Source organism: Telopea speciosissima, chromosome 3 (genome assembly GCF_018873765.1).
Source record: "Telopea speciosissima isolate NSW1024214 ecotype Mountain lineage chromosome 3, Tspe_v1, whole genome shotgun sequence".
Classification (NCBI taxonomy): domain Eukaryota; kingdom Viridiplantae; phylum Streptophyta; class Magnoliopsida; order Proteales; family Proteaceae; genus Telopea; species Telopea speciosissima.
In genome coordinates this window covers 2,881,509-2,906,582 of record NC_057918.1, presented here as the reverse complement: position 1 = coordinate 2,906,582, position 25,074 = coordinate 2,881,509, and the positions used below count along the sequence as shown (strand labels likewise).

The following is a 25,074-nucleotide window of genomic DNA, read 5'->3' as shown; positions in this document are numbered from 1 at the left end:
CGGTAATTTATCGTAATTACAGTTCCAGCGAAGAAAAGCCGACCGGCGGGTCGATTGTGGGAACGAAGAGAAACCCTAACGAGTGGCCAACATTCGATTGTTTCGTACAACCTGAAACTCCAAATTTCAAGGGTCGCGCAGTAAACCTCTCGGACGTCAACGATTCCAACCGAAATGCTCCAATTTCACAGGATCGAAGAGCTTCCGTTGATGCGTTATATCTAGGTGAAATGTATTCACCGTTGTTGGATCAGAATTCTTGGCATTATATTCAGAATAGACGGTGAACAAAGTGACACGTGTTAATGAAACCAAGCCCAGTTCCTCGTAATTTGGAATCGTTGATTACCGGCGGCACTGTAAATCTGTAATAGAGCGTTAAATTCAGCCGTCAAGGTTAGAACTTTCTAGTGGAGTAGTCTCCACTCTCGTGACGGTCCTAAGGCTTGTATGGGTTGACCGTAGTAAATGAACACGTGGCACTTAATGGGTGGTAGAAAAACATTAGGCGTAGGAGATCGGTGATGTGGACAATTAGCTAGTTTACTTTCATCCGTGAAAATCAGTTATACAGGTCCACCAACAAATACTTGGTGGGTCCACTCTCCATTAGAGCACCACGTTTGAGATAACGCTCTTTTGGTTTGGCAAAAGGCACAGGTGCGTACCCGTATGGCTAGCGTGTCAATTGGTTTGATTTTGATTTTTTGGTTTGGTTTTGGTTCAATTCGAGATATAATATGTATAAATTAAAAGGAATAATTATCACCATCTCAAACCAAAATTGATTTGATTTTCTTTAGTTCAATTTTACTCAGTTTTACTTTAACGAAAGAGGAAACAAGCATATAAGTGTAGAACTACAAATGAATGAAAAGTGAATAGAGTTGATAGTCGAAGACCAAGTGAAAACTAAAATCTTAGAACTCGGGTTTTAATATTTTTAAAACTTAATATGATTTAGTTTCGATTTAGGTTTAGTATTTATAGGTAATAATTTATTTGGTTTAAACCTAGTTTTAGCTTAAAACTGAATAAAATGAAATTTTGATTTCCAAAAATAAAATTGAATCCAGCTTTTTTTATTCAAAATAGTTCGGCATTAAACAACTGGTTTTAGTTCCAGTTTTCGATTCGAATTCCTATTCCAATTCTAAATTGACACCCTTGATTCTTAATGTTGGTAACAATAAGACTTAAATGCCATCAAATTTTTAGATATCTCAATCGTTATGATTGGAATTTGTGCCCAATTTAAACCAACAATCTGTTATATCTTATAATATTTTGAGGATTCAATTCAATCTTTTCGATTAAGTAATAATCTTTTGGAGAGGTGTTCTCTATCCAAGAGCGTGGCTTCTATTCCTACAAAAGACCCAATCAACATCCTCTTTTGATTCAATCTATGGGGGCCATCGCACATCAACACGAGTTATCATCACCTTAGAGCTTGAAAATTTACAAAGGATCAACAATAGGAGTCGATCTCAAGTCCTCGTTCAAGGTGTTAAACTCCTTTATTTATGAAAAAGGTGTCTACTCGTTATTTAGCATGATTTGTGCAATTGCGGACAAAAACATAGAATAGTTTTGATATTGTCTAAATGACACCGTTATGGGTGTGCTTGGAACTGGACACTTTCTTTTGATTTCCATAATTTTATTCCTCATAGTTTTTTAAGTCAAAGATTAAAAAAGACTTTTCAAAAATAATTTGAAAATGACTTACTAAGAAGCATTATCAAAAGATGTCATTGTATTGACACTTTTTCATCTTGATGCACCTCTCGCGCGGTTGACTTGATCATCCATATGGCTCACACCAAGGGGAGTGCAGCTTGATTTCACAATTATTGTGAAGAGAAGTGACTCCGAAATTCGGTTCTAAAGTGGTTTTTTGTTCATGGTGACAGGTAGTAGATGAAGAACTGGAATAAATCAGCTGGACAGGGTTTAGCACTTGGGGGTTGTTTTGTTTGGGAACTGTGTTGTGTTAAGGGCCATTCTAGTTTGTTACCAGCCGTTTTTGAAGCAGGGGAGGTGTTGGGGTGCTGCCCAAATTTCTTATGGTTCACTGGTGATGGAGATGGATCACCCTTAAGACATTCTTGTCTCTTCATCATATCATGTTATGTTTCAAAGTCCACTTTTAGATTCTCTTGTAGTTGCTGAGTTGGGTAATTCCCAAGTTTGTTTAGACTTTGAAGAGAGGCGGCCTTGGAGTGTTTGGGTTTGGTTTCCATAATGGACCTTCCTTTTCAGCTTTGGCGATAAGTAAGACCGCGTGAAGGAATATTATATAGTCCAGGAGGATTGCGTGCCATAAGAGATGATCCAAGTCCATTGGGACAAGTTTAATATCCACAAAGGCCCACGAATCCTGTGCTCGGCTTCTTGGTTGCTCCATTAGTATGCAAGCAACCCCATACATAAAGCAGTTTTATAAAAAATTTAAAAGTAAAAAGCGCCAAATTTTCAACTCCAGAGTTCAGATATGGCATTAGCTAGCAGGCAGAGTTTCAACAATCAGTATCAGATCGGATCAGTCAGATTCGACGATTAGGATTGAAATTTTGTGAGGCCAATCCCCGATTCTGGCTGATCTGGCTTGATCGATCCTTTTATTAAAAACTAGGGTTAGCTAATTTTCATCAATTCCTCACTGATTTTGATTGATTTCGATCTAGGATTGGATAGGAATCAACTAGACCGTTTCGAATCCTAATTTTCGGTTTTTAAGCCTTGAGCAGTACATTATAGATCCATGGTGTTTAAGCACTAAGCTTCAATTTGAAGCTATATTATTAGGGTAAGAGATCGTTGTTTGATTGTGTAACACCTTCACCAGTGTGAGGGCCAATAAGAGTGCATACAAGACCATCATTATGGATGCAAATTTTTTTTATTTTTATTATTTATTTCATGGGATGGGATGTAGCCTTGTAAGGCTGTATTTTCGAGTGTTCTCGTGTTTGAGCTTAGGAGACACGACTAGATAGCATTCGGCAGCGCCTCCTGTGCCTTCTCACATGGGGCAATGAAATGACCACCTTGCCCCTCCCCTTGGATTCCCTTGTACATACTCCCATTGGTCCACATAGCTTGGCAGCAAACCCCTTTCTATTTTTTGGGAAGTGATTCTCCATCTGGGAGTACCACCTACGCCAACACTCCCTGTGTCTATCTCTCTTCCCCAAAATAAGAAGCAAAGACATCTTGTCACATGGGGAGGAGAGAGATAGACACATGGGAGTGGCATAAGCCACGTTCTTAGGCAGAGTTCTTTTTGCATAGGTTATATTATCATTGCATATAGGGTAAAGGCTGGGCATGTTGATGCTGTAAGCAGCCTAAGTCTGTCTCTCCCCCCCCACCCCCTATGAAAATGATCCATTGCCCTTCCCATTCCACCTTTTTTATTGGGCACAACCGCAGCTCTAGAAAAACCAACGACAAACTCCACCATGGGTGGACTTGTGGAGGAAACATCCACTTTTCCTGCTAGTCACAACGATGGATCACCTTAGATGAAGAGATTCTCTCTTGCACCCTAACCTGGTGATGGTATCTGTCCCCTTTCTTTTAAGTTTTAAGACACATGAAATGTTTATTCATCTGTAATAAGATAGTTGTCCTGGTGTCATTAGATTGCTCAAATGGGACGGCGGGAATGAATCCAAGTTACTTGATTCCCTAAGCTTCACTTTCCGCAGAGTCACAGACCCAGTAGCCATTAGCTTTCCTCTTTGTCCTCGATTCCAAAATAAGACCAACAAACCCCCACCCTCTTTAAAATGCATCCAATTCCTATCGCGCTACTCACAACTTCCCAACTTCCTGGCTCCTCCATCACTAATCGATCGATCTATCTATCTTCCGAGATAGAGAGAGAAAAGCCCAGAGGGGAGAGAGCAGAGAAGTAGCAGAGATGTCGGATTGGGGACCAGTGTTCGTGGCCGTTGTGCTGTTCGTGCTGTTAACGCCGGGTCTACTATGCCAGGTGCCGGGGCGGAACCGGTTCGTTGAGTTCGGCAACTTCCAGACCAGTGGGGTATCGATTCTGGTTCACTCCATTCTCTACTTCGCTCTCATCTGCATCTTCTTGATTGCTATTGGAGTTCACGTCTACCTTGGTTGATCATCTTCATCTGCATTCGTGGTGGACTTTTTTCGTTCCCTCCTTGCCTAGTGTCTCTAAGTTGGCTTCTCTTCGTTTGATATCTTGCTCACATTGTTGTTCCCGTTTCTCTGTTCTTTGTGCTATGTAGGGAATTCTGACATAAATCACTTGTTATCACAATTCACAAGTGATTTATTTTATTTTTAATCTGGATTTTGTTGTTGTGAGCTATTCATCTTTTTTCTTCCGCATTGCTGTTTCAGATTCGGGTTACTTGTATTTGTATTTCTATTGTTTCATTACATTACCACAATGGGACCTGATCTCATATTCTTACCGACATTTTGGTGTGAGGAACAATACTGGCGAATTAACTCAAGGACTTTTAATTCTTCAATGGAGGATGTCCGAAGCATATGATTCTGGTTTCTATTCTGGGGATTAAAACTTCGAACTTACAATTCTAAACAACATGAAATATTTTAATCACCGGCAGATTGGTTCGTAGCTGTACTTTAATCAGTTGATTGAAAGGAAGATCTTACCTACAATCGTTTAGGGGTTTATGCCAATTCCTTTGTGGTCTTTACCATGCTCGATTAGGTGGCTTGAGAGCTTAGAAGTCTTTTTGATTGTCACCTCATTTCAATTAAGCCTTATGCCAAGTACCTTCTCTTGAGTTCACATTCTTCTCATGTTCTTTCATTTTTCTTATCATCTCCTTTTGAGTTTTGCAACTCTTCCTTCTTTGCCAAAGACTTTGGAGATCCTTTAATATAAGCATATCCAAGGTTTAGAATTGAAGAAGGTTGACTGTGGCATCCACAGATAAGCCAGATTGTGTAATTTCCATCGACATGGCTTCTTTGATCTGGGGAACTGTTCTATAATGAAACCAGAGAACCCGAGAGCAACAGTGATGGAACAAAGGTAATGGACCACTTAAATTTTGTGCCTAAGAAGCATGAGTTGGAGACTATGGCTGTGTTTGGTATGCATTCTTGGAGTGCATTCTAGGTTGATTTCACATTCTCGAGCAATAAAAGCAACTATTTTTATCATCCGAGAATGCAAAATCAACCTAGAATGCATACCAAACGCTGCCTATGAGAGCTGATGGATGGAGAATTGACAGACCTAGACATCATGGTGAAACAGCTGAGATCTCACTGGCAGGGCTGTGGAGAAATAAAATGTAATGCCTGTCTCAGATTTGGTTCTTTGCCATTTTGGGCTGAACCTTTAGAACCAGAATTGAATTTTGGTCTGCGTAGTTTGGTTCACCCCAGGATTTGTTTGAACCTCCTCCCTTCTGGGCAGTAAAATGAATGGGAAATTTGTATGATGGGAATAGTCACCAGATAACCAACAAAATTATAACTCAATCTTTACAAAACTGTATACAAGCGAGCCTGTAAGAGATTTCAATGAAATAATATACATGGATGAAAATCAAATGTGTGGTAGTTTAACTACTGCAACATTTATAACTGAGGACATAGATTTTTGCATACGAGGAATTTTCACATGTAGTTACCAGATGCAAATAATGAATCCGAGCATGACAAAGCAGCTCAGTAATCTGGCTTCAAAATTCAAATGGGAAGTTATAAAAGAACAAAAGGGTTCGAACTCCTAGAGTACGTTTGGTAACGTTCAGAACACCGTTTTGAATAGTTCTTTTGTTCAAAAAGAACAAAAAAACATGAAAAAGTGCTTGGCTTTAGGGTTCTTTTTTTTGTTCTTTTAGAACGAACCGGAGATCTGGAGCACCAAAAGAACGTTCTTTACAGATCGTCTCAGAGACGGTCTGCAAAGAACAAGAACAACAATTACATCGCGATATCGTGAAAACCCGTGATTTTGAGAAAGAAGCCAACAGGCTCGTTGCCTCCTTGCGATAGATCTGGGGAAGAGAAGGAAATAGGAGTAGGGGAAGAGAAGAAAATAGAAGGAGCAGAGGAAGAGAAGGTACCTGCAACTACGGCCAAACCATGATCTCATGTCTCTCTCGCTCTCTATCCCTCGCTCTCTCTCTCTCTCTCTCTCTCGCTTCCTCTCTCTCTCTCTCTCTCTTTGGCTCTCTCTGTCTCGCTCTCTCCCTCTCACTCTCTCTGTCTCGCACTCTCTCTCTCTCTCACTCTCTCTGTCTTCGAATTGGGTCACCAATCCTATACTTCAAAGGATTCAGCCGAAAAGGTATGGGATTTTCAGAAATTTTTTTGGTATGATTTGGGAATTTTGTATGATCTGTAATTTTAGGGATTTTTTTGGTGTGATTTGGGAATTTTGTATGACCTGTGACAAGGTTCATGTTTCTGTTTTTCCCTCCTCTTTTTATTTCAATTTTATTGGTTTTTTTATTTTGAGATCTGGTTTAAGAGTTGCGGATCTATACAGATTCATTGTCGGTTCTCACTGTTCATTTGTTTCGATTTTTTGATGCAGATGTGTTTCGATTGCAATGCGAAGAATCCGACATGGGCGTTCGTCACGTATGGGATTTTTCTTTGCATCGATTGCTCCGCTGTTCACCGATGCCTGGGTGTTCACATCAGCTTTGTGAGGTAATTCGATTGAAAATGGGGGATTTTTAATTTGAATTTGGTTGGTTCTCAAATTATGCCTGATGATTGGGGTTCTTTTGGCTGATTTGATCTAGAACAAACCTGTATGGTTTGCTCAACATTGATTTATTTTGTTTTCAGTATTAAATATTATCGATTGGTTGAGCTCAGGTGTTAATCAACTGGTTTCTTTGTATGGACTGATATTATGTGATTGCTGGACTATGTTCTGTAAGATGGTAGCTTAGATTGGAAGGCTTGGCATGGTAGTCAGGTCTCAAGCTAAAGGAATAATTCTTACAGAGCATTTGGTTGTATTTCAATCTCTTCCCCCCACCTCCCCCTTTCTAAATGAATAAACACTTCAATTAAGAAGACAAAGAAACCCCACTAAGTGGGACGACAAACCAGATATTGCTCTATACAATAAAAGGTAAAGCAACATACAAATATGATGTCCTTGATGCATAGACTCCCTTAAAGATACATCTATCTCTAGTACATTCACTTATGAATTTGTAGAACTAGTTCTCTATGGGATGATCATGATGAGATGTTCCTACAAAAGCATGAGGATCATTATGAATGTGTTTCCTTATTTTTTTTTTTCAATTGCACAACACAGAACAGTCTGGTTAGTAATTAGGAATTAAAGTTTGGAGCTTCAGGTTAAAGTAGAGAGAATCGAAGAGATTTTGCATTATGATGCTGTGCCTAATTCCTCTTCTTCTGCCCCCTCCCTCCTTTTATATCCTCTTGGCTTTCATTGTTTGTGTTTTTTTTTTCCAGCTTCCTCTGATTTTGGTTTAGCGTTCCAGCTAGTGTTATTGAGTTGGGTTTGGATTAGAAAGGGGAAGCAAACCCTTCTCCTTAGCTGTTTTTATGGCTCCCTTGTACATCTCTTCTAAGCTGTACTTGAACTCAAATCCAAAATCTGTAAGCTTTTTAGAGGAGAAAATGACGACTTCCAGGCTTTCACCTGGGAAGTTAAACCTGCATGACATGTACTATTTTAGTATTAATGATCAAAGGACCTCCTAAGGACCAGACCAGCAAAATATATTCGGTTCCATTTTTAATTGTTAATTTTGTTGTTAGGAGATGCTGGAAGTTTACTGTAACAAAGGAAAATTCGGGAAGACTTTAGCAGAGTGCAAATTGGGATTTGCTTAGAATTGAAGACAAAGATTGTATAGATTGGAGATTACAGGCCACACATATAGGGTAAAAGCGCTTTCCCTTTCCATAGCTTCGTTGAGTGATTTCTTTTGTGCTTCTTGGGCCATTAAAAATCATTCATTGCAAATTAATTCAAAAAAGAATGGAGAATATAATTTGGTTTAATCTGTTGTGTTAATTCATTGACAACTTGATAGGTCTTTAGCTCAAATTGGTAGAGCACTTGGAACATGAGCATGTTCCAAGAGGATGGTGGTTCGAGTCCACCAAGGCCCTCTTTATTCAACTGTTCATAGCATAGTCAGTTATGCCACTAATCCACACAAGAACCCAATTTTAATGGCATCTTTGAAATTTGACATATTTTTATACTTACTTTAGTTATGTTAATGAGATATTTTAATTTTATGCTAAGGTTGGTAAGAGAAAAGGATTTTACAAGTCTTTTTTTGGTCTAATTGACAAAGAAATGTCATTATTGTAATTAACATCAAATAAGGAAGAACAGGTTTTACCAAGCACCATTTTCGTTTGAACGGCGTTCTTGAGACCGTTACCAAACGACCATTTTCAGTCTCAGAATGCTGTTCCAAACTAGAAACGCAAAAGAACGTTTCTAGTCAAGAACGGGCGTTCTTTTCAGACCGTTACCAAACGCGCCCTTAATCCTGACATCTGGAGTACTGTTTATGTCATGGATCACCTCTTGGATTTGGCTGTTCTACCAACTAAAACATTACCTGGGAAAGGTGGATCATGAACCTGAATTCTGGGGTGAGGGTCCCTCTGTGTTTGGCTGTTACAAGGCCCTATAAATTGTCGCAGCTGTTCAATGCATCAACCTTTGTGCTTTTGCTGTTAAAAGGTAGCATTTGTTCAGATTGTTATAGAGAATGTACTTGTGGTTGATCTTATAGGCAGCTCAATACTATCTGCAATTGATATTTACTCTAATAGTGTCCATCCACTGCTTCTCCCATTAATGGATGCCTTTATGATCTTTCATTGTAGAATATAGATACTTGCATATTTGAAAAAGGGAAATTATAGTTGATCTTATAGGCAGCTCAATACTATCTGCAATTGATATTTACTCTAATAGTGTCCATCCACTGCTTCTCCCATTAATGGATGCCTTTATGATCTTTCATCGTAGAATATAGATACTTGCATATTTGAAAAAGGGAAATTATAGTAGGAACTGATGGAGATTACATGATTTAATGAGTCTAGTTGATGCAGGGTTGGGCCCTCTTCACAGTGAGGGCACACCCATACATATTTTCTTCTGACTTTTGACCAAGTATAAATTCTATGAGGAGTAACATTAAATATGCAGCTTGGGCATCCTCTCTGTAAACAACTCAAGCTGAAATTTTGACAGATCAAAGGTCACATGACAGAGCTATCATCTGAGAATGTGATGAAATAAAAGAGAAAAAGGAAGAAACACTTTGAGCTGCTTTCTGGAACAACGACTACAAATATGAGAAGAAACACAAGAATGTAAAATGGCAGCAGAACTCTTCTAGTGAGAGAGATAATAAAATCAGTGGCTTCTCAGTTTTCTCAAAATTAGGCATAGAGATGTACACGAAGAATAACAAGGAACAGCATAAGGAGCAAACCGTAGATGGTGGCGTGTACTAAAATGGAGACAGGGCTAGTCTTCATATTCAAGAAATCAATGGGACGATGCTTCCCAGGCATTTGGAAGATCACTCCTGGTGTGAGAAACGCAAATAGTGCAACTGCTATTATCAGAGCTGCCCAATCTTTCATTCTACTTACACTTTGCTTAGTAAATACTAGTACCCAGCTACAGTTCTTGGCCAAGTGAGGAAACAACTGAAGGAGGATGGATTTCTTCTCCTTTTACTTCCTCTGTAGACGAGAGAATTAAGCTTCTTCTTTTCCTTTCTCTGTGCAGTGTGTGTATTAAAGGAGCTTTGGGTTCCATAATCTTGTCGACTCTTTTAATTCCACTTTTGAATTTTTGGGATGGCAAAAGCAGAATAAGAATCCTATAAAGTGAGAATATCAACCCTCCACCATCACCATGAAATCAACCCACTTATTCTTGTCCATTGCCACAGTTGTGGATATGCTTGTTTATTTGTTCTTCAGAAGTCCGTTGGTGGTCAGCCATCCTTTACCCCCTAATGCGTTCATGAGTGAGGCTTGGTAGGCAGAGTGCAGTCGCCAATCACCATTTAGCACTTTAGTAGCACTAAAAAAAATATTAGGATCCTACCATCTATGAAGTTGTGAATCTGTGATGACCGAGTCTGATTCTAATTTAGATGGAATTAATCGGGAATCGGCTTAAACCATAGAAATCCAGCATGAATCGATTATTCTGGATCGGAATTGAGATCATACTCGGCCGATTCCGATTGAATCCATAGTTAGAGATCGGACAAACTTTACAACACCCATCTCTTACGATTGCCTACCCGTTTTTGATCCTCTGTTCGAGGATATGTGCCCGAATTTAAAAATTCGGATTGGTATTGGTTGATTCAATTTTAATCGACTAACATTGATCCCGTTTACCTGGTTTTTTAACTTACCGAGTCGGTGCCCAAGCTCCATAGCTTGATTATATCTCATGAAAACGACCTCTCCTTGGACTTAAGGCTAGAACCCTAATTCGCTGGCAGCCACCGACCAAAGAGGCACTTCCCCGTTATATATGTGATTTCGATTATGCTTTACCAAATCCAATTTTAAAATTCCATGACCTTTAATAGGCAAAATTTAATTAACCCATGCCTAAGGCTAGGAGTGTGACTTTAGCTTACAAAAAATGCAGTCTAAATGCATGAATCAAGCTATAGTTGGAAGTTGCGATTTATAAGGTATATTTTACCAATAAATAAATAAAATTTATAAGGTATTTACAAATTAGCAAGTTGCTGGCTTAACTTCAGCGGAAGTTAAGGAGGGAAACAAGATGATATCTAAGCGCAAATTGGAAATCACTTGCTAATATCTAAAGATGTCCATTCGCAAAGAAGGGAAACAAGATGATAGGCTATTATTGGGGACGTTAGGGCCATTTGTCTTGGGATGAAAGTGGGAATTGATGATGGGCTTCAACAGAGTTATTCTTCACTTTGACTGTCAGGTTCTTGTTAAGTGCCTCATGAATCCTTTGTTCTCCCCCTATTGAAGCTTCTGCTCTTATGGTGGATATAAGACTTCTCCTTCTCTTCTTTTAGTCTATCTCTTTCTCTTTTGTTAGTAAAGATGACGACAATGCTTGTGTGTATCCTATATCTTAGTGGTTTTGTATTACCCTTATTTGGGTTTGTGGAAGTCCTTTTTCCCAGAGGATATCATCGAAATTGTATTTTCCCTTTTGCTTGGTTGTGTCCATGGTTGGTTACTTCTTGATTAATCCTTTTATTACATAGGGAGGATGGAATTTTCATCCCCATATAAATGGTATTTTGGATAGTCAAATGTCAATATCATTAATGATATTTTTTGGGAGAGGATTTCTCATGCAATTAGCGTGGGAAGTAATTTGCCCGATATCACCACTTAGTGGTCCGAAAAAGGTATTAATCCATGTGAACCTCACATTTTTAAAATAGAAAAAATTAAAATAAAAACAAAACATGTGTGGGGCTTTCACTTTTTTGTGAGAGAGCATGAGAAAGAATCCGTACATGTATAATGGTATGAATCTTTTCCCCCTTCTTTTATATACAAAAGAGTTTTTTCTCTTCTATGCCACGTAAGATGGTGACAATTTATTATCACCATGCATTGTTACATATAATCCATTTTTCTAAGAATTATTTTAAGGATAAATGCCTCGCTTTTTGGGGCATTTTGGACCCAAGGTCACAAGTTTGAGGGTATATTTAAACATTTGTAGTGAGGGGAAGTGACGGAAAGTAACTTTCTTTTTTTTCTCCTTCTTTAATAAAGATAAATTTTATCATTTCACATGTGTACTCAAATAATGTGCATGATAACGATAACTTTTGATAATAACAAAATAATGTCATTTTTAAATTGTTATTAAAAATTCTCATTTATTCATAATTCAAAGAAATTTTAAGAATAAAACAAAGGACAATCAAAAGAATGTGCCTAATTTTAAATACACCTCTAGAGATATCATTTACACCATCCTCATTTTAATATATAATTTATTTAAAGAGAGGGGGATCACTATCAGGTTACATGGCCCTTGCATCGGGCACGAGGGCCAAGAGCCAATGAGGACGCACATAGGAACATCCAACATGGATGAGAATTTTCATTTGGGTGAGTGGTGGTTGTTTCGCCCTTCATGTGTCTAGGTTAAGACATTTTTCCTTAAACTTTATTTATGATGTGAACGTAGACCCCCTTATATGACACATCAAAGACTACCAAATCCTCCTCTTTCATGCCCCAGTATTGGCTCCACATTTAAGATGCTAATATAACCAGGAGGTGTCCATCCCTCTCATTTTTTTCATATGTAAAATCAACACATGAATTTGTTTTCTATACCTTCCGACATGTTAGTCGATCGGTCAATGTGATTGCCCACTCTATTTTCAAGTGAGTTATTAATTACCTTAGACAGGGCTTTTAGTTGTCTTTCTTTCTTAAGTTTCTTTTGAATACTGAAATGCAATTTTTGCCCTTTGAAACTTCATTAAATTCCCCCCTTTCCCTTTCTTGAGGATTTTTTTTTGGGGAGGGGGGGGGGGGGGGTTGGGGCCTCATGCACCCAAAAAAAAAAAAAAAAAAACGTGATAGAGAAATGATTTAGAGTCCAGAGTCCACACAGTCGGATTCAAACATTAAGGCCTAAGCCTTACTTCTTGATTAAGTTGTCTAAGATTCCTTTAGCCTTCAGTCCTTTCTTTTTCCATATGAGAGTTGTCCTTCTTTCAAACTTCGTATCTAACCTCGCTTCATCAACACTTGTGTTTCTGATAATCCCTTTACTACATATGGAGGATAGATATTTTTGGGCAATACGTATCGGTTTTGTTAGTCATCGATATTGATATCGTGTCGATACCATATTGGTAGTACGGTATGGATAAGGAGTAAAATAATTAAAAAATTCAGGAATAATTTTATCCGATACAACTTATCCAGACTGATACCGTATCAATATTGTATCAATTTTACATATTATCGATACCCTCCCGTTCCGATACCGTGCACTAAAACCGATAGTTTGTAGTTTGTACTGCAAGTGGATAAAAATTCGGTATAAGGAGGCTCCCAAGTCCCAAGCATTCGTGTCACTGTGGAGTGAAAGTGTGAAACCGTGCTATCCTTTCCGACCGACCTTCTTTTCCCTTTACAGTCTTCAGGGCTGCACAACACCAGGATCGTGACCGTGTCATCGTTTTGTCATTTAGATCGCACTTCTCTCTCTTTCTTGAAGAAGATCGGTGCTGCGCGATTGTTCGCGTGAGTAATCTATTTTTTCTAGTTTAAGAGAAAATGGCGGACTGGGCACCGGTTTTGGTAGGAGTACTGCTATTTGTGCTGCTTTCGCCGGGGCTCCTCTTTCAGCTACCGGGACACAGCCGCCATGTGGAGTTCGGGAGCTTTAAGACCAACGGCAAAGCTGTCGTCGTCCACACCATCATCTTCTTCGCCATCTTCACCATCCTCATACTTGCCGTCGGCGTCCACATCTACACTGGCTGATCCGATCCGATCCAATCCGATCTGGTAATACCTTTGTGTTTTAAAATATCCTAATTCCTCATCTTGTATTTGTAATTTGCACAAGACACTATGAGAGTTAGGGTTAGGATATCTTAATAAATTTGTTTTTTGTCTGTGAAATCCATTCGCTTTAACAATTCAGTTCAGTGCAGTGCCCCCTGTAATCTTGGTGTTGTGGCCTTATTTTGTGTTATCAAGGAACGAATCTATCCCTAATCCGCATCGCTTCTTTCTACCCCCAACCCCCCTTTTCCCCTGTTTTTTGCTCCGCTTTTCGTTTTTCCTCCAATTAATGAAGTGCACTTCCATCGCGTTGATGATATTGTGCGATTCAATGCCTGATAAACTAATAGCAGAAGTGCCAGACATAAGACGCCATTAAAATGTAAAATCATGCTCTGGGGAAGTGGGTAACTGGGAATGCCATTGCCTGCAACTACCTCTTCCTATTATTGGGTGATTATTTCATTCATTTATTGGTACTAAGATTAACCACGAATATTACCCTACAAAAAAGATTAACAATACCCAGATCAAATGTTCTGTTCTTAAAATCCTATACCATTGAGCCATTAGCCCTGAACCAGAAAGATTCCATCTCTTTCTTCACTCGTTACTCTCACTTTTTACTCTTCAATCTTCACGCTTGGCCCTCGGCCCATCCATGAGCCAATCAGACTTGGGCCTCACCGACCTTCAAATCTGGACTTTGCATTTTCTGTAAAATATTTCACTTTTAAGAGAAAATTTAGAGAATTTGGAGCCATCCTATAACTTATTAATTGGATCGAGGCAATATTGGAGCCATCCTGTATAGCTTATTCTGCATTCTGGTTGGCTAAGTTTTGTAAATATAGTGTTTAAAGAGATCCAAAACTGGAAGCCTGCTTAGACCTCTGAGCTCAGATTAGGCCACTAATAATTAACATAAGGTTTCTCTTCTTCCTTTCTCTATCTTGGGATTCAAGTTCCAAGTTTGATTGGATGGAGATGAACTGAAAATGAAAAGAGAGAGAACAAGGGTTAGTTTTTGGCGATATGGAAAACCTTTTTACTTAAAACGTGAGCATGAAAGGCTCCTTCCGATTACAAGGGAAATAAAGAGAAGGGAAGTGAAATAAAATCAAATACTAAAAGGTAAACTTGTGTAATCACAACCTAACATGATTATGTAACTAATAAGTTCAAATCTAGTTTTTAAATTCTTTGCTTGTGTTGGAGGGCGGGAATCTCCTATGTCACATGAAACGATTTCGTCAACAGGAGACCCATATGGTCAGAGAGGACTGAGGAGAGAGAGTGTGTCAATACATGGCCTACATGGTCAAAGTGTGAGAGGGTGTGGAAAAACATCCCCACACCACCTGATCTTTTCCTCAAATTTTTTTTTTTATTTTTACAAATTACAACCAAATCTACTTTGATTTAAAAAGAAAAATATAGATTAATTTGAAAAATATAATTTTCAAATGAGAAAAATAACATTGGCTGGTCGTGTTGTCCCTGTGTTAAGTCACCCTATGAAACCAAAAATCTCACCCATGTTGATACCCTTGCGTGTGCTCTCATTGGCCCCGAAACCAGTGCAAGGGCCACGTGACTAGGCAACAATCTCTTGCTCTCACCAAATATCGAATGAATTTTAAAAAATATTGATAATCATAAATACAAAATTTTCCTTTTTAAATCAATTTCATCAATTCCCTTTATTTCCTTTTAATTGAAACAAGATAGACCAGACCGGAAGGATTCTACTAGCCTCACAACAGTAATGGTGAGGGCATCATGATTGTCCGATGTGATCTCAGGGTAGGTAGCACTTGTCAAGCGGCTTCACTCTGCTTCAAGGTTTTTGTCTGACGACAGGTAGTCCTTTCTTGATGGCTTTCACTCTACTGTAGATAGTCATTTTCGTTACTTGAATCTGTGACGTGGTGTCCAGCTCTGATACCAAATGTTAAGTACTTGATCGATACTTCAAAAACTCCAGAATTGATGAAACATATTAAATCAAGTCCTTTAATCTATCACATACTTAACTGGTCCAATGAAGGACCCATACACTAGAGTGGCCCCTAGCTATTAGATACATAATAGATATTGGGTTATTGAATTTGTGATTTTTAGTGTGGCCTAACCTGTTGTCGTAGCCTTTGAATTTTGCTGCTTTTTTTGGAATAAATAAGGATCATGTGTAGTGTATACTCTCTGTTCGGTCTTGGGACTTGCTTGGGCATATATCTATGTAGAGTGAATGAAATTCTGTATTTGTTTTTTTTATATGTTGTCGGAAAAATTTTTGCTGCTACATGACATTTGTGCTACTGCTACCCCTGCCGGCAGCTAAGGAAATGGAAAAATTCATTTTCCCTATGGGTTTTAAATAGGTGAACCTCCCTTCTCTCTCATCATGAAATATACTGTTTTGTTATTCGTTCGTTATTGATTTGGCCTGTAAGATGTTTATATAAGTAGGTAGCATGTAGATCCCTCTCCCATACGAACTTGTGGCTGATTTTGTTGGATATAGAAATGTGTATTTTTACATAAACATAGGCTTAAAAAAACACTAGAAAACTCTTTTATTTTCCTTATTTGAACAACTAAGGAGTACGTCAATCAAAGATTACAGAACAATAGAGAAAAGAAACCCATCTCACAACAAGACGATTTGCTTTACTGCAAGTAGTGAGAGGGAAGGGGGGAAACAAGAAAGAAAGAAGAAAAAGGAAAGAGTTGTTGAGAGGAATTAAGTAGTCATGAAGATTGATCAACCTGCGAGTATATGAACATGAAACGCAATGACCAAGATAGTATATATACAGAAGTAGAGAATGGCATGAACTATAATTGAAATCCCACTGGTGTACATGTTCCCGAACTCCACCACCCTTGTCCTTGCTGGTAGCTGAAACAATAGCCCCGGTGACAGTAATATGAACAATCCCACCGCCACGACCGCCGGTCCCCAATCTGTAGTCATCTCTCTTAGCTATCTCCCTCTCTGAAAATCTCAATGGAGGAAGACACTATAACAAGCAAGGTCTGTGCAGGCCGGGTTTTGTAGGGAGATATTGATGTGAGATATTTTAATTTCCTTAACGGAGAAGGAGAGTAGGATACTAAACTTCGAGAGAAAGAAGACAAATGTGAAGGGGGGATGAGGTGGGTTTTACCCTTTATGAGGGTGGGGATTGAAAGCAATTCCTTCTTCACCATTCCTAGACTTAGTTGCTCCTTTGTCTTTGCTTTTGAGATTGATGAAGGTGGTGGTGGAGCTTTAAGCTTTTCCATGCATGCCAAGTTCTTAATAAAAGAAAAAGAAAAAGAAAAGAAAAGATGGCGTGTGAAAAAGTAGACTAGAAAACAGGTCGGTTTGGATTGCTTGCTAATATGGTTTGCTTATTAAGGAACTAAGGATTATTAGTTAACCAATGATACTATCAATAACTGGATTTTAATTCTTTTTCATAGATGATCGTCCATGAATTGGATATTGGATATATAATAGTTCAGAAAAAAAAGTCATATCCTTTCATGTATGGTCATGCATGCATTCCATCAATGATCCCACCACCTCAAATTCAAAGATTTTTAAGATGATCAATTATACGACAAAGGCAAACTCCCGTGTGAGTATTTTAATTGCTGTGTCATTTTGATGAAATTCATAAAGAATTGTGTCACACAGCCCTTTTTGGGGATTGAAATGCAAGTCCCTTCCTTTTGTATGTGTATAAATTTAAGAAAATGTATTGTATGTTTTATAAATGGGATTTTCTTATTGACACCCTTAAATTAAAGTGTATAATTTATAATTTTATTTTTATGTTACTTTTAGTATAATAAAATTTTTTAATGAGGTAAATCTTTGTTGGGCTTTCATGCCAAATCAATTATCCCACATCAGATGTGATAACCTGATGTTGGTGTATATATCCCACATTGGTTGTGAATAGCCCGATATGGATGTATATATACAAGCACTTGGCCATCCTTGGATGTGAATAAATCAAGGCGGGATCATAGTTTGAGGTATCGGTATCGTATCACCCATATTAGGCGCTACGTAATGGTTTTGCTAGTTGTCGATTTTGATACCATGTCGATACTGTATCAGTGACACGTATGGACAAGACGTAAAATTGTCAAAAATCCTATTTTTAAAAAGTGAAATTAGGGACACATGTGTCCAATACGGCCGATCCATGCCGATGCCGTATAAATATTTTATCGATTTTGCAAGTAAACAATATCCGATCCAATATCGTGCACTAAAACCATGACACAAATGCATATAAAGACTTGGGCATTTTTTCCTTAATTTGTAAAACCTAACACGATGCAGATCATAATGGAAATTGCAAACACAATCACACAAAGATTTACATGGTTCGACAAAGTTACCTGCATCCACGGTGAGATGAGATCTGTTTCACTATCAATGGAGAATAAGGTTACAGTCGCTCGTTCCTCACACATCTCTGAGATTTTCAATACAGAGAAAGAACTCTTGCTACAGATTTATAGCGAAAACCCTATATAAGAAATTTACCGAAACCTCAACAAAAAAGACACCAAAAAGATGAGTTCTACCCAAGTTCCAACAGCAGTCCGTCATCAAAAGTCAAGACACCAAAAACCTCAACAAAAAAGGGTTATTCCCTTTCCTTAATGGCCAATAGCCCTTCTTAAGAACTACCTTTTAAAGATGAGTTCTACCCAAGTCCCAACAATCCTTTCATCATTATACATGTCTACTTGGAAAATATGTAAAGATAACACACGTTTAGATTATTTTGAAAACTATTTTTTAATACTTATCTTAAAAGATTTTTTTGAATAAGATAAAAGACGATTAAAAAAAGATTACAAGTTCTAAATACATTTATAGAGATATCATTTAGACAATTCCTAGATAAATGCGAGGTAGAATTCTTTCACCATTGACCGAGGACTCTAAATGGTGTGCAAAAGGTTTTAAGGAACAACTAAAGGTATTATCAATTTCATAAAATCTACACAGAACAGAACATTGGTGTACTTTTCCTTCTCCCACGGTACAAGAAAACCTTTATTTTTTTTAATAAATATGAGTCTAAATGACACTTGTGGATGTTTCCTAATTTATCCCATCATACGATCATAAGAGAAGTTGGGAGAGCTTGTTCCATTGAATTACTACGTGTCAGACAATAACATCCATAAGTATCACTTCGAAGCAACAGAGATAAGTAAATAGCAATGAGTGACTCGTGAAGGCACCCTTAAGCAAGTTAGAAGAAGAAAACTATTGAGTCTTCTCCACGCCAAATTGAGACGCAAACGCTACTATTCTAACTTTTTTTGGTTTTTTTTTTTAATTTTTTGGGTAATACGCTATTACTCTAGGCTGTCCAGCAAGCTCGTTAGTTTATTTTATTAGCTTGAGAATCTCCCTTGTATGAATACGTTTTTTTTTTTTTAGTGAGAAAATAAAATATATTACAACTAAGCAAAAGATACAGAGATATAGTTCATTGTTTGAGCATTTTTAGCTAGGTTATAAACCACTGCAAAACAGAAAAGGTCCCCCTTAGTACTAAATGTAATGTCTTGTCCTATGGTATTTATATACACAAAATCCTTGAGAAGTGGTCAAGACCAAGGAGTATGTGTTGGAGTTGGAAGAGACTTGACAATCCGTTGATTGGAACACCACACTTCTTTCACCTTCAACCCTAGACTGGATGCATGTTAGAGACCTGTCCGGATACTAACTAATTCTGGTTTCATATGATGTGACGAATTAAAACTCCCTACAGCAAGCAAAGCAAACTTGTCATCTAACAAAAAATAACACCACTTTATTTTGTATGACAAGCGGCTCTTGCGTTTAGACATAGGGACACATGAAATGATTACCATAATCCCATGAAACGATAGAAATTTCTAATGCTGCAACAATAATTTCACATGACTCTCTGTATTTAAACACAGACATCACACACAACATGCCACCAAATAGCGTTGTCTTTCTTTTTAATTATTTGAGCAATAGAATGCTACCTGATCGAGCGCCTCGCGTGGCAACCACGCCCAAAAACTAAACAACCTAGTGGCACCTGAAAAATCCACCTTTACATGAGAATAAAGTGATCATTTTCAGACACTCTAAAACACTTTTTTGTCTAGGCGTGGTCGTAGGACTGGATAACGTTCTTTCTCCCTAATTATTTATGGAACTATAAAAAATGATGAATGCTTGAGGAGTCTGGAAATTTATTCCCCTCTTGATAACTGAGTCGTCTTGAACCCGGATCAACTCCCTATTGGTGAAGACTTTACGTAGGATGTCGTGACAATATGTATATTCTTCTGTTTTCAAGAATACCCCCCTCTATGTGCTGTCAGAGTGTTCACACTTCACAGGGACATTTGGGAATAAAAAAAAAACATGTAATGGAACCTAACACGAAGAGTTATTACCCTCCATGTAGGGATGTAAACGGATCGGATTCGGATCGGATACGGATCGGATTTGATCGGAGCCGGATATTCCCTGGTCGAATACGGATACCTCTAAACGGATTCGGATGCGGATCGGATTCGGATTTTCGACCATCCGTTTACATCTCTGCCTTGTGTAACCCGGACCTTCCTCCCCCTAGCGGATACAATTCACTCTCAATCCATATCTCTTAGATCATGATTCTCTTTTCATCATATTCTAGAACTTGTTTAATCTTCAAAAACCCTTGAAATCATTATTTATTTAATTTTTTATTATTAAGTATTCGGATTTTTTTTCGGACGGATTTTAATCGGAGTATTCGGATTATTTTCCGGATATCTCTAAACGAATACGGATGCCCCTAAACGAATACGGATGCGAATTCGGATTCGGATTTCGGTTATCCATTTACATCCCTACCTCCATGTACAAGGCGTTGATCCAGACTAAACCTTGAGTAGAGATTGAAATTGATACCTTTGAATAGTGAATTCGTTTGTCATATATTACATGAGATGACAGGAGAGTTTGGTTCTACCAAAAGAAAAAAACAAAAAGGACGTGAGTTTGGTTCAGGGTCTGTCTGAAAAATCAAAATTGAATTGATGGAATTGGAATTGATCGAGCCTAATCCTGATTCCTGCCAATTCAAATTGATTGATTCAGAAAGGTTAAAACCTGTAATCGGGATCCAAATCGGTCTTGACCAATTCTAATCCTAGATCAGAATCGATCGAGTCAATTTTTTACCCTAGATTTTGGAAGGGATCATAGTCGGGATTGTTCTCTGGTGTACAATCGATCAGGATCAATGAGGAATCTGTCACCCTAACCCTCGATTTTGAAAGGAAATCGATCAAAATTATGATCACTCTGACCGATTTATATCCAAAATCCCGACTTTTAAAACCGCGGTTCAACCCCAACTACCCTATCCCCATGATACTTCAATAAGTTGGATAATGGGGCCTAGATATATTTTATGGAACCAATTAACCAAACCAACCCAAGACCCCCTCTCTCTAGTCTCTAGTAGTTGTAATTAAAGCATAGTTTTAGGTATCGGATATGTTTCAGTCGTGATCACTATTAATGCAAGATCGATACATATCATTAATATTGAATAAAAAATACCATTTTTTGAATTTGCAACTGCTTCGAATCGATATTGTCTGAAACGTGTCGGATTGTTTGTTTTTATTGTGAAATAAAACTATGAAGTAAGACTAAAGTTTCCCTTCATTTATAGAGGATGGTTTATACCCCCTTAGAGTTTTTGTATGTTCTAAAATATACTCCTGACATCCTTTCCCATGCGGGATCCCATTCACCGTGGGTGGAAGAAAACTCGATCCATGAATTAAAGTCATGTTAGAAAAAATATCACTATTGGATTTGAGGCAAAAGTTCTCTACTTGGTCACATGGTTTCTACACAAGCGTCTGAGCCAATGGGTGAGCATGCCTAGGTATCTACCCCAGTGGTCGGATGCATCATCCCATGGTGCCTTATAAAAAAACATAGAAAACACCATCAAGTAGAGTTTTTTATCCATTTGATTTTTATTATCCAAAAAAAGAGAAAAGGGAAAGGAGCGTGGACAATGCCAGTACTCCCATGAGTTTATCTCTCTCTTCTCATGTGAAAAGGTATCTCTGTCCCCTTATTTTAACATGAAAATACTGACGTAGACCACACTCCCGTAAAGAAAACTGTTTTCAAAAAATAGAATCATGATAGATAAGGAAAAAAAAACTGCGAAATTGGGATTGCAATCAAAATCAAACAGTCCAAGTGATGAAGGAGCGACACCTGCGCTGTGTAACTAATTATTAAAAAGACAAGATACAACACACAAGCAGAAAGTGCCAAAGGGGTGTTTCACACTTTCACTAACAAGTAAGACCTGACGTTCATGAGAACAAGAATAACCTGAAAAACGAAGAAGAAGGAAGGGGAGGAAGAATAAAATATATGAAAGACAAATCCGAACTCCAAACAGATGTTTATCTCTTATCTCACAGTAAAAGTGGAGTATTAGAGGATATCGCAACCGTCCACTTACTGGAGAGAATCGATGCTACCGTTTCATTAGCTGTCCCGCACGTGTCTATTCCCTGAACCGAAAGGTGTAGATATCGATGCTGCTTGTTGTCTTGGCCTTTTACTCCTCTTTTTTCTTCTTCGACATACTAACGAACATATCCTCTGCATTTAAATTACTATATTCTCTCTCCCCACCCACCTTCTGCATTTCAATTTTCATCTTTGGTATCTCCTCTCCTATTGCTCTCTACATCTCTTCTTTTCTTTTTTTTTGGGCTTCATTTGGTCGCTCGCTCTGTCATACACACACAGTAGAGGGGTTTGAAAAATCGATCGAAGGAAATGGCAGATTGGGGGCCGGTGCTGATAGCGGTGGTGCTGTTCGTGCTGTTGACGCCTGGGCTGCTGTTCCAGATACCGGGCAGGAACAGAGTTGTGGAGTTTGGAAACATGCAGACCAGTGGGATCTCCATCCTTGTTCACACCATTATCTATTTTGGTCTCATCACAATCTTCCTCATCGCCATCGGTGTTCACATCTACGCCGGCTAACTCTTTTAATTTCTCCTCTCTACCTAGTTTACTCGTCCTTCCTCTGGTTTGTCTCTTAACTAAATCATCTTTACATCTCCCTCTATATATGTTCTCTGTTATTTTTATTTTAAGGGTTCTCCCCTAAATCTGAGTGTTAGGTTTCTATGTATGTGAGTGATGGTGAGTGATTTGGTAAATTGGATTCTTAAATCTGATTGATATTTGAGTGATTGCCAAACGTTATGGCACTTGCGCTTGTTTCTTTTCGTTCATTTTTTCCTTAAAATCTGATGATTCTTTAGTTATTGCGACTAAGTTAGTTCTAATTTTTTTGCCATTACTATTTTTCTCAAGTTTTTCACCTTGTCTGCAGAGAATTATTTTAAGTTCTACTTAATGCCTTAAAATAATAATAAAAAAATTCTACCCTTGCTAGACTTTGACAGTTAGGTGTGGACTCCCAGAAGAGGAACGTTTGAAATAGGGAGGACCATCACTGACCATCATCGTTAGGCTGCAAGGAGTGCTGTAGAATCCTTGAATCCAGCATTCAAGGTTAAACAGGACTCTGCCTGCAACAAGCATGGTAAAGAAGTAGAAGTAGACCCACCCATGCATCACCCACCAGTCCAATGGTCAAATTGTAAAATCACCAGTCCACATGGCATGATAAACAGGGGAGTGGAGAAAAGGGTGCAAGATGATGGAAATATCTGTATTTTTTAGAAATGGAAGTAAGAGAGAGAGATTGAGAGAGAGAGAGACCATCGTTAATGAATCATGGGTAATGAGCACCCGGTAATGTTTAAAGCTATATTGGACTATGGAGAAGAAGACACCCTAGACTACGATCTCTCCTTTCTGATTTGAGTGGTTTGACAGAAGGGTTGCAGAGATTGGGGGTTCGTTCCTGTATCGTCTATTATTCTCTCTGCATGCGATGCGAGTGCCGAAAGACAAAACCACCTCTTTTTCTCTGTGGTATCCTGTAGGGACCTCAAATCGATTAGGAACTGATAGGAATCAGCCAAAACCCTAGAAAATAGAGTAATTTATTTATTTTATTCAAAATTATATCTAAATTACCACTTACCAGGGGTATCCATTGTTTTTTGAAAAAAAAAAATATATTAATAAAAATAAAAATAAACATGAAATAGCATTCATGGCTAAATGCTAATTCCAAAGTAAGTTATGGGAATCGACATTATTTGGGAATTGGGTAGTCCGCATTCCAATCCAGTTATTTAAGCCATGGCTGGCTGCAAGGGTTTCTGGTTCAACGAATCCAATCAGCCACTTCATTGCAAATCTCAATTCCCAAGTTTACCACTGCAAAACCTTGATAGATTGAATGCATTTAAAGTCAATTTTGCATTTTCAGATGATCACTCAAGAACACAAAATTGACCTGAAATGCATTCTAAGAATGCATACCAAACACAGCCTAGTTTAGTTCACTTAGTAAAATCTGAATTTGACTTCCAACCATGGTTTGAGAACCCAGTATCGAATCGGCAGAGGCTGATGTTGATTTCTCGATCTAAATCGGTATTGTCTGAGACTGATACCGATTCCTAAATTCAGAGTTTTATGAAATGGAGTCGAGATTAGGATTGGTCCGAGTTAGTTTTTCTAGAATAACCAGGAATCGGTCACAATGGATCAGAACTCTAGATATCAAATGCTTAAAACGCCTTCTTTTGATTGTCTTTTTGTTTTAAGAATAAATTAAGAATAAACACCAAGAATAAAGAACGCTTACCTGGTTGCTTGAGAGGTTCAGCCCAGATTAATGGGCCGACTCTCACCCAAAATGCATGTGTTTTTCTCTCGTCACAATTATTCCAAAATTTTAAAATTTTCAAAACGTTACATGAAGACGCGAAGATATCAAACTGACACAAAAACTAAGCCATGACTAATAATGATACCTATAACAACCTATTCCTGCAATCTTCACACAACGAAAAAATGAACAAGAACAAAAGCTATCCACAGTATAAAACTAACCATGGGCCATGACTAAATAATGATATCCATAACACATTAACACCCTATTCATGGCAATCTTCAGTAATTCTTCACACAAAAAGAAGATAAAGAAAAAAAAAAAATCCATTGCATCTGGAATCCAGTAAACATGCCGAATCAGAAAAATGGCTTGAGCCCATGTAATTGAGGACCCAAAACCCATTCCATCTGCATGTTCCAACCAGGAAATCAGATTAGATTCCAGCACAGTGAAACTGCATTCTCAAGCCTTCAACCAATTCTGAAAACGCTTGTTTAGGCCTCAGATTGGTTGTTGGGTCATCCAGCCAAGTCTGCCTTGTGTCTGGTAAATATATCTTCATGACAGAATCAAACACCACTAACATGTTCTTACATAAATGTGAGGCATAACTATTGAGCAAGATTAACACAAGTCA

At 38.2% G+C, this 25,074-nt stretch overlaps 5 protein-coding genes across 5 annotated transcripts; 3 read left to right on the top strand and 2 right to left on the bottom strand.

Moving 5' to 3' along the window:
* The first annotated feature begins 3,865 nt into the window (after positions 1–3,865).
* On the top strand, positions 3,866–4,297 carry LOC122653866. The gene has a single exon (XM_043847821.1). The coding sequence runs from the start codon at positions 3,932–3,934 to the stop codon at positions 4,139–4,141; it is 210 nt and encodes a 69-aa protein (XP_043703756.1). The 5' UTR covers positions 3,866–3,931; the 3' UTR covers positions 4,142–4,297.
* Positions 4,298–9,441: 5,144 nt separating this feature from the next.
* LOC122653867 lies at positions 9,442–9,771 on the bottom strand. The gene has a single exon (XM_043847822.1). The coding sequence runs from the start codon at positions 9,649–9,651 to the stop codon at positions 9,445–9,447; it is 207 nt and encodes a 68-aa protein (XP_043703757.1). The 5' UTR covers positions 9,652–9,771; the 3' UTR covers positions 9,442–9,444.
* Positions 9,772–13,223: 3,452 nt separating this feature from the next.
* Positions 13,224–13,590, top strand: LOC122653865. The gene is made up of 2 exons (XM_043847820.1): positions 13,224–13,286; positions 13,336–13,590. The coding sequence occupies exon 2, from the start codon at positions 13,339–13,341 to the stop codon at positions 13,546–13,548; it is 210 nt and encodes a 69-aa protein (XP_043703755.1). The 5' UTR covers positions 13,224–13,286; positions 13,336–13,338; the 3' UTR covers positions 13,549–13,590.
* Positions 13,591–16,335: 2,745 nt separating this feature from the next.
* LOC122656396 lies at positions 16,336–16,617 on the bottom strand. The gene has a single exon (XM_043850887.1). It carries the CDS (start codon positions 16,550–16,552, stop codon positions 16,340–16,342), a length of 213 nt encoding a protein of 70 aa, XP_043706822.1. The 5' UTR covers positions 16,553–16,617; the 3' UTR covers positions 16,336–16,339.
* Positions 16,618–22,398: 5,781 nt separating this feature from the next.
* LOC122656622 lies at positions 22,399–22,953 on the top strand. The gene has a single exon (XM_043851230.1). It carries the CDS (start codon positions 22,451–22,453, stop codon positions 22,658–22,660), a length of 210 nt encoding a protein of 69 aa, XP_043707165.1. The 5' UTR covers positions 22,399–22,450; the 3' UTR covers positions 22,661–22,953.
* The last annotated feature ends 2,121 nt before the right edge of the window (positions 22,954–25,074 follow it).